The 16,420-nt window shown below is 44.4% G+C and overlaps 1 protein-coding gene across 1 annotated transcript; it reads left to right on the top strand.

Annotated features, from left to right (window-relative positions):
• The first annotated feature begins 262 nt into the window (after positions 1-262).
• Positions 263-10,393, top strand: BTN1A1 (butyrophilin, subfamily 1, member A1). Its single transcript, XM_011966417.1, has 8 exons — positions 263-278; positions 1,147-1,281; positions 1,503-1,850; positions 4,872-5,153; positions 6,640-6,789; positions 7,909-7,929; positions 8,015-8,041; positions 8,469-10,393. Exons 2-8 carry the CDS (start codon positions 1,203-1,205, stop codon positions 9,140-9,142), a joined length of 1,581 nt encoding a protein of 526 aa, XP_011821807.1. The 5' UTR covers positions 263-278; positions 1,147-1,202; the 3' UTR covers positions 9,143-10,393.
• The last annotated feature ends 6,027 nt before the right edge of the window (positions 10,394-16,420 follow it).

Raw genomic sequence — 16,420 nt, 5'->3', positions numbered from 1 at the left:
TCTTCTTTTTTTCTCTTTTCCCCCTTTCATTTGGTCCAGCTCATCAATGCATATTTTGATTACTGAGCTGAAGACCCCAAATCCAGTTTTCCATCTCTCTGAAAAACTTTTCATATCCTTTTTTTTCTCAAAGTGAATATACCAGGCCACCTGGAGGCAGGCTTTCCTGAGAGCACCTCCCCCTTCCTTTTCCTGTTGGCTTTTAACTTTTGCCCGGGGGGCCACTTTCTCACTTGGTAGCAGTGGTCTCTTGTGCCTTTTTCTCCAAGAACACCCAGGTCAGTATGTGCCGTTACTCTCAGTTCCCTGAAGGAGTGAGAAGCCAGGAGGGCATAGCATAGTTCTCTCTCTCCAGCTCTTTTCTCCTTGGTCCTAGCCCTCTACTCTTCAAGCCCTTTTGCTTGCTTCAGCTCCTGCTTCCTGTGCCATCTCTTCCCATCTTTTCTCTCTTCTCCTCCAATTCATTTCCTTGAAGTCCATTTCTGCCTTTATACCCTTATCTTTATTATCATTGCCAAAAGCAAATACCAAATTCTTGTATTTGAAAAAAGACTGGCTGGGTGCTATGGCTCACACCTGCAATCCCAGCACTTTGGAAGGCCAACGCGGGCGGATCACGAGGTCAGGAGTTCGAGGCCAGCCTGGCTAAGATGGTGAAACTCCGTCTCTACTAAAAATACAAAAAATAGCCGGGCATGGTGGTGTGCGCCTGTAGTCCCAGCTACTTGGGAGGCTGAGGTAGAAGAATCGCTTGAACCCAGGAGGTGGAGGTTGCATTGAGCCAAGATCGTGCCACTGCACTCCAACCTGGGCCACAGAGCAAGACTCCGTCTGAAAAAAAAAAAAAAAAAAGGAGACTTTTTTTTTTTTTAGTGCAGTGATTCCAAGATTTGTTCATCAATGTGCAACCAACTAATGAGTGTTATGCCTCACAGTTCCCTTCTCCTAAGTTTTAGAGTTAGGGTGGTGGGTGGGAAGGTGATGATCACAGTGTAAACTAAAAATCTATACTGGGGATGGAGGCTGAGAGGAGGTTTCAGGGGCAAATGACCAGAACACTTCCTGCTGGAAAGAAGTGTAGAGAGGATTTTGGAAGACGGAGGGTTAACAGAGCCAGTAGCTGTTTCCTGTCCATTCATCTCCTAGGCTGAAGCTCCTGAGGGACTCACATCAGTTATCTTGCTGCTCCAGAAAGGTGGGAGATGGCAGTTTTCCCAAACTCCGGCCTCCCCAGATGTCTGCTCACCCTCATTCTCCTCCAGCTGCCCAAACTGGATTCAGGTAGGTCTCTTTCTCTCTCTCTGGCCTGCATAGTTGAAATATCTCAATAAATGTGAAATAAACAATCCTACTTGGCTCTCCCTGGAGACCTCCACTGGATCCAAACTCAGCTGTCAAAGGAGAAGAGAGCACCGGGCACTACGCTTTGGCGGGAATCTGGTCCGCGTCTGTCCGCAGTTCCCATATCCACATCCCGTCTCATCCCACTCGTTTTTCCGCAGCTCCCTTTGATGTCATTGGACCCCCGGAGCCCATCCTGGCCGTTGTGGGTGAGGACGCCGAGCTGCCCTGTCGCCTGTCCCCGAACGCGAGCGCCGAGCACCTGGAGCTGCGCTGGTTCCGAAAGAAGGTTTCGCCGGCGGTGCTGGTGCACAGGGACGGGCGAGAGCAGGAAGCCGAGCAGATGCCCGAGTACCGCGGGCGGGCGACGCTGGTCCAGGACGGCATCGCCGAGGGGCGCGTGGCCTTGAGGATCCGCGGCGTCAGAGTCTCTGACGACGGGGAGTACACGTGCTTTTTCAGGGAGGATGGAAGTTACGAAGAAGCCCTGGTGCATCTGAAGGTGGCTGGTGAGTAGACGGGCTTTGACTTTCTCCGAAGACTCCCCTGCTGTATATACTTTCGTATGGATCAGCTACTTTGTAAACCATCAGATTCATTCTCAAAATCTCCTTTAGGTTGATGTCACCGGGGAGGGACGACTATCTGGGCCGGAGGCGCGGTGGGGACGGGGGTGGGGGAGGGGGTGGGGGGCAGGTAAAAGAATTTACCGAGACAGTTGTAAAGGCAGATTTACTTTTAAAAGTATAAAAACACTTTGCGAGGAGGCAAAAAGGGCAGGATCAGCAAAAGAGAAACTGACTGCCAGGAAACAAAGGCTTGCTGGAGAATTTATAGAATAGTTTTTATGCTGTCTGTTGAAGGGAGCTTTGTGCAGTATCTATAAGGCAAAGGTTGCAGTGAGCTAACTTGCAGGTGTTTGGTGATAGTTGGACACAGGAAGGACTACTGTGAGTTATTTGCACAGGAGGGCTGTGTACTGGACCATGAAGAAAGGCAGACTTGTCTTATCTCTTTGCTTTCCCCTGATTAGGACTCCACAGCTAGAAGGTACTGAAGGTCCTACAGTAGATCAGTGAGAAAGGGTTTTGAGTTGAACACAGAGAGAGCAGTGCAATGTCTTTATTGTAGAACTGTGTTTCAATTATCTCCAGCCCTTTTTCAATAATAGGGTAAGCATTTCTTCATGAAATAATTAAATATATGTAAGAGTTATGTAACAGTCTTTTATACAAGTACACCATAATTTACTTCATTGAGTCCCTGAATTGTACATTTAAATTGTATTTTTCACCATTACACACCTTATGGCTGTGGTAAGCATACCACACACTTTAAGGCTGGCTTATGGATTAGTTTCTAAAGACTGACATCCTAAGATTAGAGAGCATGGCTATTTGTCACATTCCTGATTCATATAGAAAAGATTCTCTTCTTGTTCCCTTTTTTGTTTCAAGCCAGAACTCAAAGGGAAACGATAAAGAAAATAATAAGCTTTGAGGAGGAAAGTACGCATTGAGGTCTGACTTTTTCAATTCCTAGTAAATGACATCAAGCAAATCTCTTTCTGATTTTAACTGTAAAACTGAGGATGTTTTTATCTAAGATTATTTTTCAAGAATAAAATAGTCTGGGAGCAGTGGCCAACTCCTATAATCCCAGCTCTTTAGGAAGGAGAGGCAGGAGGATCTCGTGAGCCAAGAAGTTCAAGGTTACAATGAGCTGATGGTTGCCACGGCATTCCAGCCTGGACAATAGAGTGAAACGCTGTCAAAAAAAAAAAAAAAAAAAGTGGGGTGGGGTGTCTCACACCTGTAATCCCAGCATTTTGAGAGGCCAAGGCAGGTGGATCACTTTTGATCAGGATATTCAAGACCAGCCTGGCCAACTTGGCGAAATCCCATCTCTACGAAAAAAAAAAAAAAAAAAAAAAAATTAGCTGGGACATACCTGTAATCCCAGCTACTCAAGGAAAATCGCTTGAACCTGGGAGGCAGAGGTTGCAGTAAGCTGAGATTGCGCCACTGCACTCCAGCCTGGGTAACAGAGTGAGACTCATCTCAAAAAAAAAAAAAAAGAATAAAATAAAATTAGACAATATATGAGAAATGACCTTGCCAATTCTAAAAACATTATAGATGTATTAGATACTACACTGTGCCTTAAACTGATCTCAAACATATAATATACAAACATTGCCTTTCACATATATATCATATATGCATGTATTATCTATATCTAGATGCATATATATATATCTATATACATAGATATATATTCAAGTAAACATAAAGTTTGAAAAATACTTGGGTGAAATGTGGGTCCCTGCTTCACAACAGGGTCCCCCAGTTGCAGCATCATGTATAATTTAAATAATGACATTTTGTTTTTAGGGAAGAAGTATCTTAAAGGTTCATTATAAAAACCTAGAGATTTGATGGCATAAAACGTGTTACCTTTTATGAGTGGCAGACACTATTGAGAATCTGCTGAAAGTGGCAGCTCCTTTCAAGAAAAGAATATACATTCTTGTATATACACACATTCTTGGAATGTGGATTTTAACCAGTGGTTGTGGAAATGTGTTGAAGAGTTCTTTTACGCAACTCAGTTTTTCTGTGCCATGTGGAATTAGAGAAAAAAATAGGCTGAACACACAAGAAAAGCAGCTTTATGTTTATATATAGCAGGCCACAATTATGAGGGAAGATGAAGTTGAGACCATTTAAGAAAATTTCTGAATCAACCTCATAGATAAAGAAAGCTTAAATTGTCAACTATAATCTCAGGTCAAAGAATCTCCAATCCTCTACTCAAGGATATTCCTCTGTTCATCCCAGTCCTAGTTCTCCTCCTCCCCACCAAAGCTTTCTCATAATGCTCTCAACCATAGAGCTATCAGTCAGCTCTGAGGCTCTCAACCTAGACCACTAACCCACCTCTGAGTTATTGGTCTTAGTGTTCCTACTGGCTGGACAAGCACCCCCAAGTCTGTCCACCAAACTGCCGCAAACATTTCAAAGGCTTAATCCCAACAAGGCATCCCTCTCTGATAAGGTATATGAAATTCATTTTATTGGTACTTCAATTTCCTTAAAAAAAAAAAAAAAAAAAAGCTTTTCTAGAAACAGCATTTCACTCTGTCACCCGGGCTGGAGTGCAGTGGTGCCATCACAGCTCACTGCAGCCTTGAACTCCTGAACTGAAACAATCCTCCAACCTCAGCCTCCCAAGTAGCTAGGAATACAGGCAAGAACCACCATGCCCAAAGAGATGGGGTCTCATTATGTTGCCAAGGCTGTCTTGATCTCCCGGACTCAAGCAATCCTGCCTCAGCCTCCCAAAGTGCTGATATTACAGACAGAAACCACTGTGCCTAGCCCTCAGTTTCCTTGCGTATAATATGGAGATGAGTTCTTCCCACTACTAGTCCACTTGTGCCTTTCTCTCTCTCTTTCTCAAACTATGTACCTCTATGGTTATAAGGCTCTCAAAAGGGGTCCACTAAAACATTAATTCTCTCTCCATAGCTCTGGGCTCTGACCCTCACATCAGTATGCAAGTTCAAGAAAATGGAGAAATCTGGCTCGAGTGCACCTCAGTGGGATGGTACCCAGAGCCCCAGGTGCAGTGGAGAACTTCCAAGGGAGAGAAGTTTCCATCTACATCAGAGTCTAGGAATCCCGATGAAGAAGGTTTCTTCACTGTGGCTGCTTCAATGATCATCAGAGACACTTCCGTGAAAAATGTGTCCTGCTACATCCAGAATCTCCTTCTTGGCCAGGAGAAGGAAGTAGAAATATTCATACCAGGTTAGTGGAACCAATGCTGCTGGATTCCTATGTTGACACAGCTTCAGAGCCATACCACCTGGGACACCTGCCCAGATGTGACCTCATGGCAGAGTTCTCTACTTTCCCCACCTAAGCTCTTGTCCACTGACTTAAAGGAACCCCATCAACTTTATTAGAAGAGTTAAGATACTGAAGACATAAATCTACCTTGATCTCATATAAATTTATCTATTTATTTTGATCTCAGATTATTTATCTATTTAATTTTTGAGACAGTGTCTCACTCTGTTGCCCAGACTGAAGGGCAGCAGCAGAATGATCTCAGCTCACTGCAAGTTCCGCTTCCTAGGTTCAAGCGATTCTCCTGGCTCAGCTCCAGAACAGCTGGGATGACAAGTGCACACCACCATGCCCAACTAATTTTTTGTATTTTTAGCAAAGGCAGGGTTTCCCCATGTTCCCCAGGTTGGTCTTGAACTTCTGGCTTCAAGCAATCCACCTGCCTTGGTCTCCCAAAGTGCTGGGATTATAGGTGTGAGTCATTGCACCCAGCGAAATTCCAGATTTTCCATTTTAGGAGATCTAAGTGAGATAGAGAAGCTTTGTCCCTGGAGACCTTCCTGATCCAGAGCCTTCTCGCCTCAAGTAAACAAAAAGACTAAATTGGCCGGGCGCGGTGGCTTATACTTGTAATCCCAGCACTTTGGGAGGCCGATATGGGCGGACCATGAGGTCAAGAGATCGAGACCATCCTGGCTAACACGGTGAAACCCCGCTTCTACTAAAAATACAAAAAAATTAGCTGGGCATGGTGGCGGGTGCCTGTAGTCCCAGCTACACGGGAGGCTGAGGCAGGAGAATGGCGTGAACCTGGGAGGCAGAGCTTGCAGTGAGCTGAGATCGCACCACTGCACTCCAGCCTGGGTGACAGAACGAGACTCTGTCTCAAAAAAAAAAAGACTAAGCTATTTTTCTACTTTTGCCATTTCCACCCATACCCACTTCTCCCTCCCATCCCGTGCTAGAGCTCTGTCTAGGTTTCCAGGGTCCTCAGGAAAGCAAATCCTCTCATTATTCCCCAGATACTGTCTCTGGTTCAGGCAGGAACTTTCCTTATTCTTTGGTCAATGAGTCCCATTCTGTTACATACAGAGGCACATTTCCCCTTCCTTATTTACCTCCTTCATCCTCTTGGCTCCCATTGTGCACTGATAGTTAAGGAGGAATTTCCATAATGACATGAATTTGTCCATTATATTTATTATTTCACAGATCCTGTCCTCAAATTACTCTTCATATTTCTCTCTTTCTCTGCTGACTCCTGCTTGAAGTCAATTTTTTTTCTGAAAATTTTAGAGTGGCATTGGAGTGACTATTTTTTTGCTATATGAGGGAGGAGAGTGGTCCAGGTCATCACCTGTTCTACCCTTCTTTGGAAACTGGAGAAAAGCCAGACTTGCTCAGTGTTTCTCAACTAATGTCCTTCTTGGGGATTTTGTTTTAGCTTCCTCCCTCACAAGCCTGACTCCTTGGATAGTGGCTGTGGCTGTCATCCTGATGGTTCTAGGACTTCTCACCATTGGGTCCATATTTTTCACTTGGAGACTATACAACCAAAGATCCAGAGAGAGGAGGAATGAATTCAGCTCTAAAGGTACATCATAGAATCCACAAGGGCTACGTGTCAGGAGTGCTTCAGAGGCAGACTGGATCCAAGTCCTTTAGAATGACTTCCTTTAGGATGACAGGAAGATATTTGAGGCCGGGCATGGTGGCTCACACCTATAATCCCAGTAGTTTTGTAGGCCCAGGCAGGTGGATCACCTGAGGTCAGGAGTTCGAGATCAGCCTGGCCAACATGGCAAAACTCCATCTCGACTAAAAATACAAAAATTAGCCAGGCTTGGTGGTGGGTGCCTGTAATCCCAGCTACTTGGGAGGCTGAGGCAGGAGAATTGCTTGAACCTGGGAGGCGGAGGTTGCAGTAAGCCAAGATCATGCCATTGCACTCTAGCCTGAGCAACAGAGTAAGACTCCATCTCAAAAAAAGAAGAAGATACTTGATTCTAGAATTCTGAAAATTGGAAGGAATCATAAGGCTCCTGAAGTCACAGATGCCAATATGAAGAAGCACAGAGGTTTGAGGCATAGGCAGAGTCTAATCAAGATTATCAGGCCTGATGTTTACTCACTACCCACCCTCAGACCCTACTCCCACTTTTAACTCAATTACCCCGTACCAATCTTATTATTAAAGATCTGAGGCCAGGTGCAGTGGCTCATGTCTGTAATCTCAGCACTTCGGGAGGCTGAGGTGGGTGGATCACATGAGGTCAGGAGTTCAAGACCAGACCGGACAACATGGTGAAACCCTGTCTCTACTAAAAATACAAAATTTAGCCAGGATGGTGGTGCACACCTGTAGTCCCATCTACTCAGGAGGCTGAGGCAGCAGAATTGCTTGACCCTGGGAGGTGGAGGTTACAGTGAGCTGAGATTGCATCAGTGCACTCCAGACTGGGTGACAGAATGAGATTCTATCTAAAAAGAAAAAAAAAAAATCTGATCCCAAGCCAGTTCCAATATGTAGGAACTTCCTGCATCTTTCTTCAAAAACAAAGCAAAACAAAATCCTTGTTCTTGATTTATTGGCAATGCCTCAATATTCAAGTAGTCATGAATTAAACAGTTCCTCCTTTGTGTGTTTCCCACACGAGTTTTGTCCCCTCCTTTACATCCGCTATACATTGAGGTATTTTTGTTTGTTTTCCAGAGAGACTCCTGGAAGAACTCAGTAAGTTCTGTCTTCTTGTTATTTCACCCACAGAGTTTTCTCTATTATATAACCTGTCAATGACTATCTTTCTCTTTTGTTGCAGAATGGAAAAAGGCTACATTGCATGCAGGTCAGTGGCTCTGAACTTCTCTAGGCTCTGAGGCTCTATCCCCTAAGAATTCAAAGTGCTATGATACTTGGAAATGAAAACGCTAACACACTTTAGTGATGAGGACAGGAAGGAAACCAGTGATGACAAATGGCCTTAATAGTTTCTGTGAGGCACACAGAGAACCCTCGGAAGATGGCCAGGAGACAAGCCCCTTCCAGCAGAGTCCCATTAGACCCTAGGCACAGTCAGCTCTTACATCACCCTCTGGCTGTTGGTAAGGGGGGATTCTGTGGTGAATGGAGGCCCATGAGCAGGCCAAACATCTCCCCACCTCCAGGAGACCTGTCAACTCCAACAACAGTGCTCTGTTTCTTAGGAGAAGGAAAGACAGTCCTGCAACCTGTAATATTCACTGATGTCAGACCTGCTGTTTCTTTCTTTCCAGTTGATGTGACTCTGGATCCAGACACAGCTCATCCCCACCTCTTTCTTTATGAGGATTCAAAATCTGTTCGACTGGAAGATTCACGTCAGAAACTGCCTGAGAAACCAGAGAGATTTGACTCCTGGCCCTGTGTGTTGGGCCGTGAGACCTTCACCTCAGGAAGGCATTACTGGGAGGTGGAGGTGGGAGACAGGACTGACTGGGCAATCGGCGTGTGTAGGGAGAATGTGATGAAGAAAGGATTCGACCCCATGACTCCTGAGAATGGGTTCTGGGCTGTAGAGTTGTATGGAAATGGGTACTGGGCCCTCACTCCTCTCCGGACCCCTCTCCCATTGGCAGGGCCCCCACGCCAAGTTGGGATTTTCCTAGACTATGAATCAGGAGACATCTCCTTCTACAACATGAATGATGGATCTCATATCTATACTTTCTCCAACGTCTCTTTCTCTGGCCCCCTCCGGCCCTTCTTTTGCCTATGGTCCTGTGGTAAAAAGCCCCTGACCATCTGCCCAATTGCTGATGGGCCTGAGGGGGTCACAGTCATTGCTAATGCCCAGGACCTTTCTAAGGAGATCCCATTGTCCCCCATAGGGGAGGACTCTGCCTCTGCAGATGCAGACACACTCCATTCTAAGCTAATCCCTACCCAATCCAGCCAAGGGGCACCTTGAGGAATATCCCAGCTCATCTGTTTTCCTTTCCTCTAACCCCTCTCCTCCATAGCCTTCTGAGGCTTCACCAGCCAGCTTCACCCAGCCTGTTTCTTCCTGTTGGGTGGCGATTAATTCATCCTGTGAAGGTTGCATTACTGCTGCTAGAGAGGGTGGGGATTGCACCTTCCGAATCTGTTTCTGTACCAATATTTGGGGGATGGAGGGGTGACTCAAACTGCTTCTTGTGTTCTCCTAATCTCTTAAGACTAGAACCTATAGGAAACTACTTGGAGCAAACTCAAAGGACAGATTAGGGATCGAGATCGGGTCAGGTTAGCACGGGGTTGTGGTTGAAATGTCTTGGTATCCAGTATAAGGGTATGTGGAAAAACAGGCTTTAGGCAAGTGGAAAATTCAAAATATGCTGCGAAAGGACAATCTCAGGCTGAAATCCCATAAAGGAACTTGGAGGGAACATTATGATGGAGGGAAGTGAGGTGAACCCAGGCACATGATGAACACCTGGCTCACCCACAGAGTTTTCACAGCCTATATCTCAAATTTTCTAAGCCATGTCCCATAGGATAGAGGAGACTGGCCCCACTTCTATGGGTGCTGAGCTCTGGAAAAGGGGGAGCAGAGAAGAACTGAGATGAGCAGGGATGAAGGGTCAGGCAGAAAGTGTGATAGAGGAGAGAATTTTTGACAAAACTCGAAAGTTGTTTGCACCGCTGTCCTTTGTGCCCTATTCCTTTCTCTGCGCCCTCCTGTTTCTCCCTTGCCTGGACATCATTCCACCCTCAGTTTGTTGACTCCACAAGTTTCCAGTTGTCCTCTTCTTTTTGTTATAGCATCTCTCCATTTCAAAGACATTCCTAGAAATCATCCTTCAGTGATATCATTACTTGATCAGCCACCATCTCAACTTTATGTCACCTCAGCCCTCATCTCAATGCCCAAACCCCTTACGCACACCTTCGGTTAGCTTTAACTGCCTCCAATTCCACACTGTGCACCTTTCACTGTTTCCCTACCCAGCTTTCCTACATGCTGCCTCTCCTCGGGGTCCCCTGAATGCTGCATTATTGTGTTTAGCACAGCTGGACTGACTGCACCTGTGTATTTGCCCCTGAGCACTTTCCTGTATACATGTGGCTTGTCTTGCCAATGAACTCCAGGCTTACACCTTCCATTTCCATCGTATTCTCCATTTTCCAGGATAGATGTTGCTCATTGTCTTTACCTAATAAATAAATTTGTCTGATTGCTAAGAGCAGCCTCTTAACCTTTCTTTATGTGAACTGAAACATAATAAAACATAGGGAAAGAAATTTGCATGGGAATGCAGCTGTCCAAAGCTTTGTCATTGTATGTGGTCTAAGGCTCATCTCTAGGCCTGATGGCAGTGGGTTCACCAGGGCAGGTGCACATAGGGGCTGATGCCTCATGAGGGAACAACTACTTACCAATGGTCTTCAAGCAGGAATACAGAATCTCAACTTAGGAACAATTTTGTGTTAGTCCATTCATATATTTCTGTAAATAAATACCTGAGATTGGGTAATTTATAAAGATAAGCAGTTTAGGACGGGCACGGTGGTTCACGCCTGTAATCCCAGCACTTTGGGAGGCGAGACGGGTGGATCACGAGGTCAGGAGTTTGAGACCAGCCTGACAAACATGGTGAAACCCCACTTCTACTAAAAACACAAAAATTAGCCAGGTGTGGTGGCAGGCACCCGTAATCCCAGCACTCAGAAGGCTGAGGCAGGAGAATCACTTGAACCCGGGAGGCAGAGGTTGCAATGAGCTGAGATCGTACCATTGCACTCCAGCCTGGGTGACACAGCAAGACTCTGTCTCAGAAAAAGAAAAAAAAAGATAAGAAGTTTAATTGGTTCATAGTTCTGTAGGCATGACAGCTTCTGCTCAGCTTCTGGGGCGGCCTCAGGAAATTTACAATCATGGCAGAAGGCGAAGGGGAAGCAGGCAAGTCTTAATGGCCGTGGCAGAAGGAAGACAGCAGCAGGGATAGGGGAGGAGGCGGGGGGAGCAGGGGATGTGTTACACACTTTTAAACAATCAGATCTCATAATTAGTCACTCATTCACTATCACAAAAATAGCACTGGCCAGGCACAGTGGCTCACGCCTGTAATTCCAACACTTTAGGAGGCCGAGGTGGGCAGATCACCTGAGGTCAGGAGTTCAAGACCAGCCTGGCTAACATGGTGAAACCCTGTCTCTACTAAAAATACCAAAAAAATTAGGCCGGCGTGGTGGCACATGTCTGTAGTCCCAGCTACTCGGGAGACTGAGGCAGGAGAATCGGTTGAACCTGGGAGGCAGAGGTTGCAGTGAGCCGAGATCATGCCACTCACTTTACTCCAGCCTGGGCGACAGAGAGAGACTCCATCTCCAAAAAGAAAAAAAGAAAAAAAGAAAAAGAAAAAAATACAGCACTGAGGGGATGGTGCTAAACCACTCACAAGAAACTGCCCCCATTATCTAATTACCTCCCAACGGGCCACACCTCCAACATTAGGGATTACAGTTGAACATGGGATTTGGGTGGGGACACAGATCCAAACTATATCAAATAATTTCCAAAGATCACCCACCCCATTTTTCTTCCTTTAATTACAAGGCCTTACCATTAAAGATTTCCCAAACATTTCCTCCTCTTGGAAAAGTACTGTTAATTTAAAGAGCTGGCTTCTCTTACCTATACCATCAATCAGGTTACCTTTACAGTAGTAGAAATGGAGTCACCACCCAAACAGGGGCGGAGGGTAGGTAGCCACTGGCATTGTGGCCCTTTGGATAGCTGAACACCTGGAGGTTCCTGGAGGGCGGTGTGTGCACAGAGAAGGATTGGGAGCTGCATGCCCCTTCCCACACACCTTGCCCTATACATATTTTCCATCTAGCTGTTCATCTGTATACTTTGTAATATCCTTTATAATAAATCAGTAAACATGTATTTGCAGGATAGGTTGGATAAAATCAAGAGTAAACTCTACTGAAGGAAGGAGGAGGCTTAGTAGCATTAGTCCCTGGATTTAAAAGGGATGTTTGAATGAAACTGGGATTCCAAGAAGATGAAAGACAAGACTAAAAAAGGAACTAAAAGAAATTGCTCGATCTATTTATAATACATTATGATGCATCATGAAACTAAATACCACTCTAATACTTTCAGGATATATTATAATCCTCCCTGCACTTACTTGCTTAAATCCAACACCTATGTCTGCAATATTAAAATCCTCCAAAGCATTCTATTTGTTTTAGGGGCAAGTAGGCAGTGGAGAAGCTGTGAGCCTGCATTGCATTCTAGTGTGGGCCACAGAGAAGAGGACTCTCAAGTTGAAGAATGGATGGTATCAACCAGAAAGAGGAAAATGGGCTTGTTTCTGGAGCTGAGGGGAGAGAAAAGGGGGTCAAATGGGAATTCACTTGGGGTTATGCATTACATTCAAGTGTGTATTTAGATACAAGCCTTTACCTCAACACCTTCCTTACCCCCATTCTGAATAGATTTCACGCCAAAGTAAAAACAAAACCAATTCATAATCATTCTATTAAAAATAGTAAATATTTAAGAACCACAGGCAGTAGTTTACTGATTTAATGTGTAATGTATATCCTAAAATGTATCTCTAAACCTCACCCAGAATAGATGGACTGCCACAGAAATCCCCCTCTGAGAGCAGGGAAAAAGAACAGTCACAGATTATAATCAGCTCTATGACTCCTCTTTCCTTTTTCCCCATGACCTTCCAGGAAAATGGTCACTGGGCACAGTACTGAGCTTGTGGTAGATTCTTAGGAGATACCATGTCCTCCTTCCTTTTTCCCTCCAGCTCCAGCCAGACACACCCCTTAGAAAGAATTTATGTGGGTCAGGCGCAGTGGCTCACAACTGTAATCCCAGCACATTGGGGAGGCCAAGGCGGGCGGATCGCTTGAGGCCAGGAGTTCTGAGGCCAACCTGGTCAACATGGCAAAACCCTGTCTATACTAAAAATATAAAAATTAGCCAGGCATGGTTACACACGCCTATAGTCCCATCTATTCGGGAGGCTGAGGTCGGGGGATGGCTTGAGCCTGGGAGGCAGAGGTCACAGTGAGCCAACATCATTCCACTGCACTCCAGCCTGGGGGACAGAGCCAGACACTGCCTCAAAAATAAATAAATAAATAAATAAATAAATAAATAAATAAATAAAATAATTTATGTGCTAGAGCTAAGAACCTGCCTTTGGCTCCCTGTCCTGGTGGCACCAGCTATAAGAACTGTGCCCCAGAGATAAGGAAATTATCAGTCTCAGTATGTCTGGCCTTATTTCCAAATCTTCTAAAAGACAAGAAATGTTGCATCGCCAATGCTTTACCAAAGCCTGTGTTAGTCACCCAGGCAAAGTAGGTGACACTGTGATTTCAAAAGCACTGAAACTAACTGAAGTATTTGCTAATGTCTGATTTTTTTAAAATCTAGAAACAAACACCTTTCCACCCTACAACTAAAAATCATACTAAAAATGCACATACCCCTAAAATGATAACAGCTGACTTTATTTCACACTGCCAAATGCCAGCTCTGGTAGTCACATGTTTCTGGGAGCCTGCCTCTATTTAACAGAGACTATGAGGTAACTAAACCCAGACATTCAGATTGTGAGAAAAATAACTGAACTACTTCCCTATTCCCTAATCAATAGCAGCTCTTCCATGCCATTCCTCCATACATCTTGAGTCATGTTTCTTCTGCCTACAGACAGCACTCATATTTCCTCAAATACCCCTCTTGCAATAGTCTTTGACAGTCTACTCCCAACTACATATATATTTACTCTTGCTCTCATTGTATTATTTTAAAATGGAAATAACTTATTTTCCTGAAAATACATGAAAATGTATTTTACAAAGTAAAAATGGTCCAAAATCTCATCACTCAAACGTGACCAATGCCAATATTTGGGTTTATCCTTTCATTTAAAACATATACACACACACACACACACATATATAAAATATATACACACATATATTACATATTATATATAATATATATTATATATTATAATCTATTATATATTTTATATATATTATATATATATATATGTGGTGCCAAGAGCTTCCAAGGAAAGGTCAGATGAGCAACAATCATCCATCATAGAAGACTGGCTGACCATGGAGGAGAACGCTGCATAGGGATTCCCTGCATACTTTAAAGCATTGCTACTCATGCTGATTCTGAACTGGCTTGTTAGAACCAAAAACCTTAGGTCCCACTGAGACCTCCTGAATCAGAAACTACATTTAACAACATGGTGATTCATGTGCACTTTACTGTTTAAGAAACAGGCTGCATGTGTGCTTCAAAATATTATGCATCTACTCGGGATTGAAGATCTTAGTTGAAGTAATAAGAGTCTTTCTAGAGGAATATCTCGCTGGGTGCGGTGGCTCATGCCTATAATCCCAGCAATTTGGGAGGTTGAGACAGTGGATCACCTGAGGTCAGGAGTTTGAGACCAGCCTGGCCAACATGGCGAAATCTCGTCTCTACTAAAATTACAAAAATTAACCCAGCGTGGTGGCCCACACATATGGTGCCAGCTATTCAGGAGGCTAAGGCAGGAGAATCGCTTGAACCTAGGAGGCAGCAGTAGCAGTGAGCCAAGATTGCACCATTGCACTCCAGCTTGGGTGACACAGCGAGACTCTGTCTCAAGAAAAAAAAAAGAAAGAAAGAAAGAAAGAAAGAGAAATATCTCCAAATTTTGATAACTGTGCAAAATGCATTTATGTAGCGACTGAATATGCATACTCATAGTATTAGCAGTAACAAAGTACTTATTATGCATCAGGTCCTGTATTTTGCATGCTGTAATTCCTGCCATTTTTCAGACCCCTAGAAGGTAGGTAGGTATCAGTGCAGTTTCCATTTTACAAATAAAGAGTCTGAGGAGCAGAGAGATAAAATGGCTTCTATTACCTGCTGGAGAGTAAGCAGAGATGAGATTCGACTCCAGGCCGTCTGACTCCAGGGTCCATGCTGTTGGTTAGGTACAAAGTACACTGTCCAGAAAATGACTTTCAAACAATCTTATAAGCTGAGCAAATCTTGTGTTAGTTTGCAAAGCAGTATACAACTTAGAACCAGTAGGAGGTAAGAAAGTTAACATAACATCAAGCCACTGCCACAGAAAGACCTTGTGCTGGACTATACAAAAATTTGGCCTCATGTTCTTCTAAGAGAGAGAGGTGAAGGCAGCCACCAGTTCCATTCAAACAGCAAAACAGCAAAACAGCAGTGGAAGATAATCAAGTGTCAGGACAGTGGCTTTGGATTGTAATAACCACAGTGAGACACTGTTACATTGTTGTAGTTGTTGAATTGCAGTTCTGACGAGTTTATTGTTGTTTAAAGCCTTTTAATCCTTTCAAGAGCCGCTGAAGACTGAATTTTTCTCTAGGTCTGCAGCATTAACTCTCACCTATCGGCTCACTACTCCTGAATTGATGACTCTGGCCCCAACGTGGTTTCCAGATGGCCTTACTTATTCTACTGCCTCTTGAACATCTTCTCTGTGATAAATAATAGGTACCTCAAATTTAAGGGAACCAAAGTACAACTCTAGATTCCCTCTGACTAATTTACACCTTACTTAATCTTTTCCACTCCATTAATGACTCTAATTGTCATCCATTTCCTCGATCCAAAAATATAGGCATAAGCACTAATTCCTCTTTTTATCTCATTTTCCACCTCCCAATGCCTAGTAAGTCCTGTCAGCTCTGCCTTCAAAACATATCCCGGACATGAGCACTTCTTTCCCTCTTTACCACTAGCTCCCTAAGCCATCATCACTTCTTACCTGGATTTTTTATGTAGCACCTGCTTCAACCCTTGCCTCTATGGTCAGTTACCCACAAAGACCAGAGTATTGTTTGGTTTGGTTTGGTTTGGTTTGGTTTGGTTTGGTTTTGAAATAGAGACTCACAGCCAGGTGTGGTGGCTCACACCTGAAATCCCAGCACTTTGGGAGGCCAAGGCAGGCAGATCATGAAGTCAAGAGATCGAGACCATCTTTCCCAGTATGGTGAAACCCCATCTCTACAAAAAATACAAAAATTAGCTGGGTGTGGTGGCGTGCACCTGTAGTCCCAGCTACTCTGAAGGCTGAGGCAGGAGAATTGCTTGAACCAGGGAGGCAGAGGTTGGAGTGAGCCTAGATCGTGCCACTGCACTCCAGCTTGACGACAGAGCAAGACTCCATCTCAAAAA

The sequence above is a fragment of the Mandrillus leucophaeus genome, unplaced genomic scaffold, assembly GCF_000951045.1.
Source record: "Mandrillus leucophaeus isolate KB7577 unplaced genomic scaffold, Mleu.le_1.0 Scaffold760, whole genome shotgun sequence".
Lineage (NCBI taxonomy): Eukaryota > Metazoa > Chordata > Mammalia > Primates > Cercopithecidae > Mandrillus > Mandrillus leucophaeus.
The sequence above is the reverse complement of the archived record's forward strand: the minus strand, read 5'-3'. Positions and strand labels throughout refer to the sequence as shown.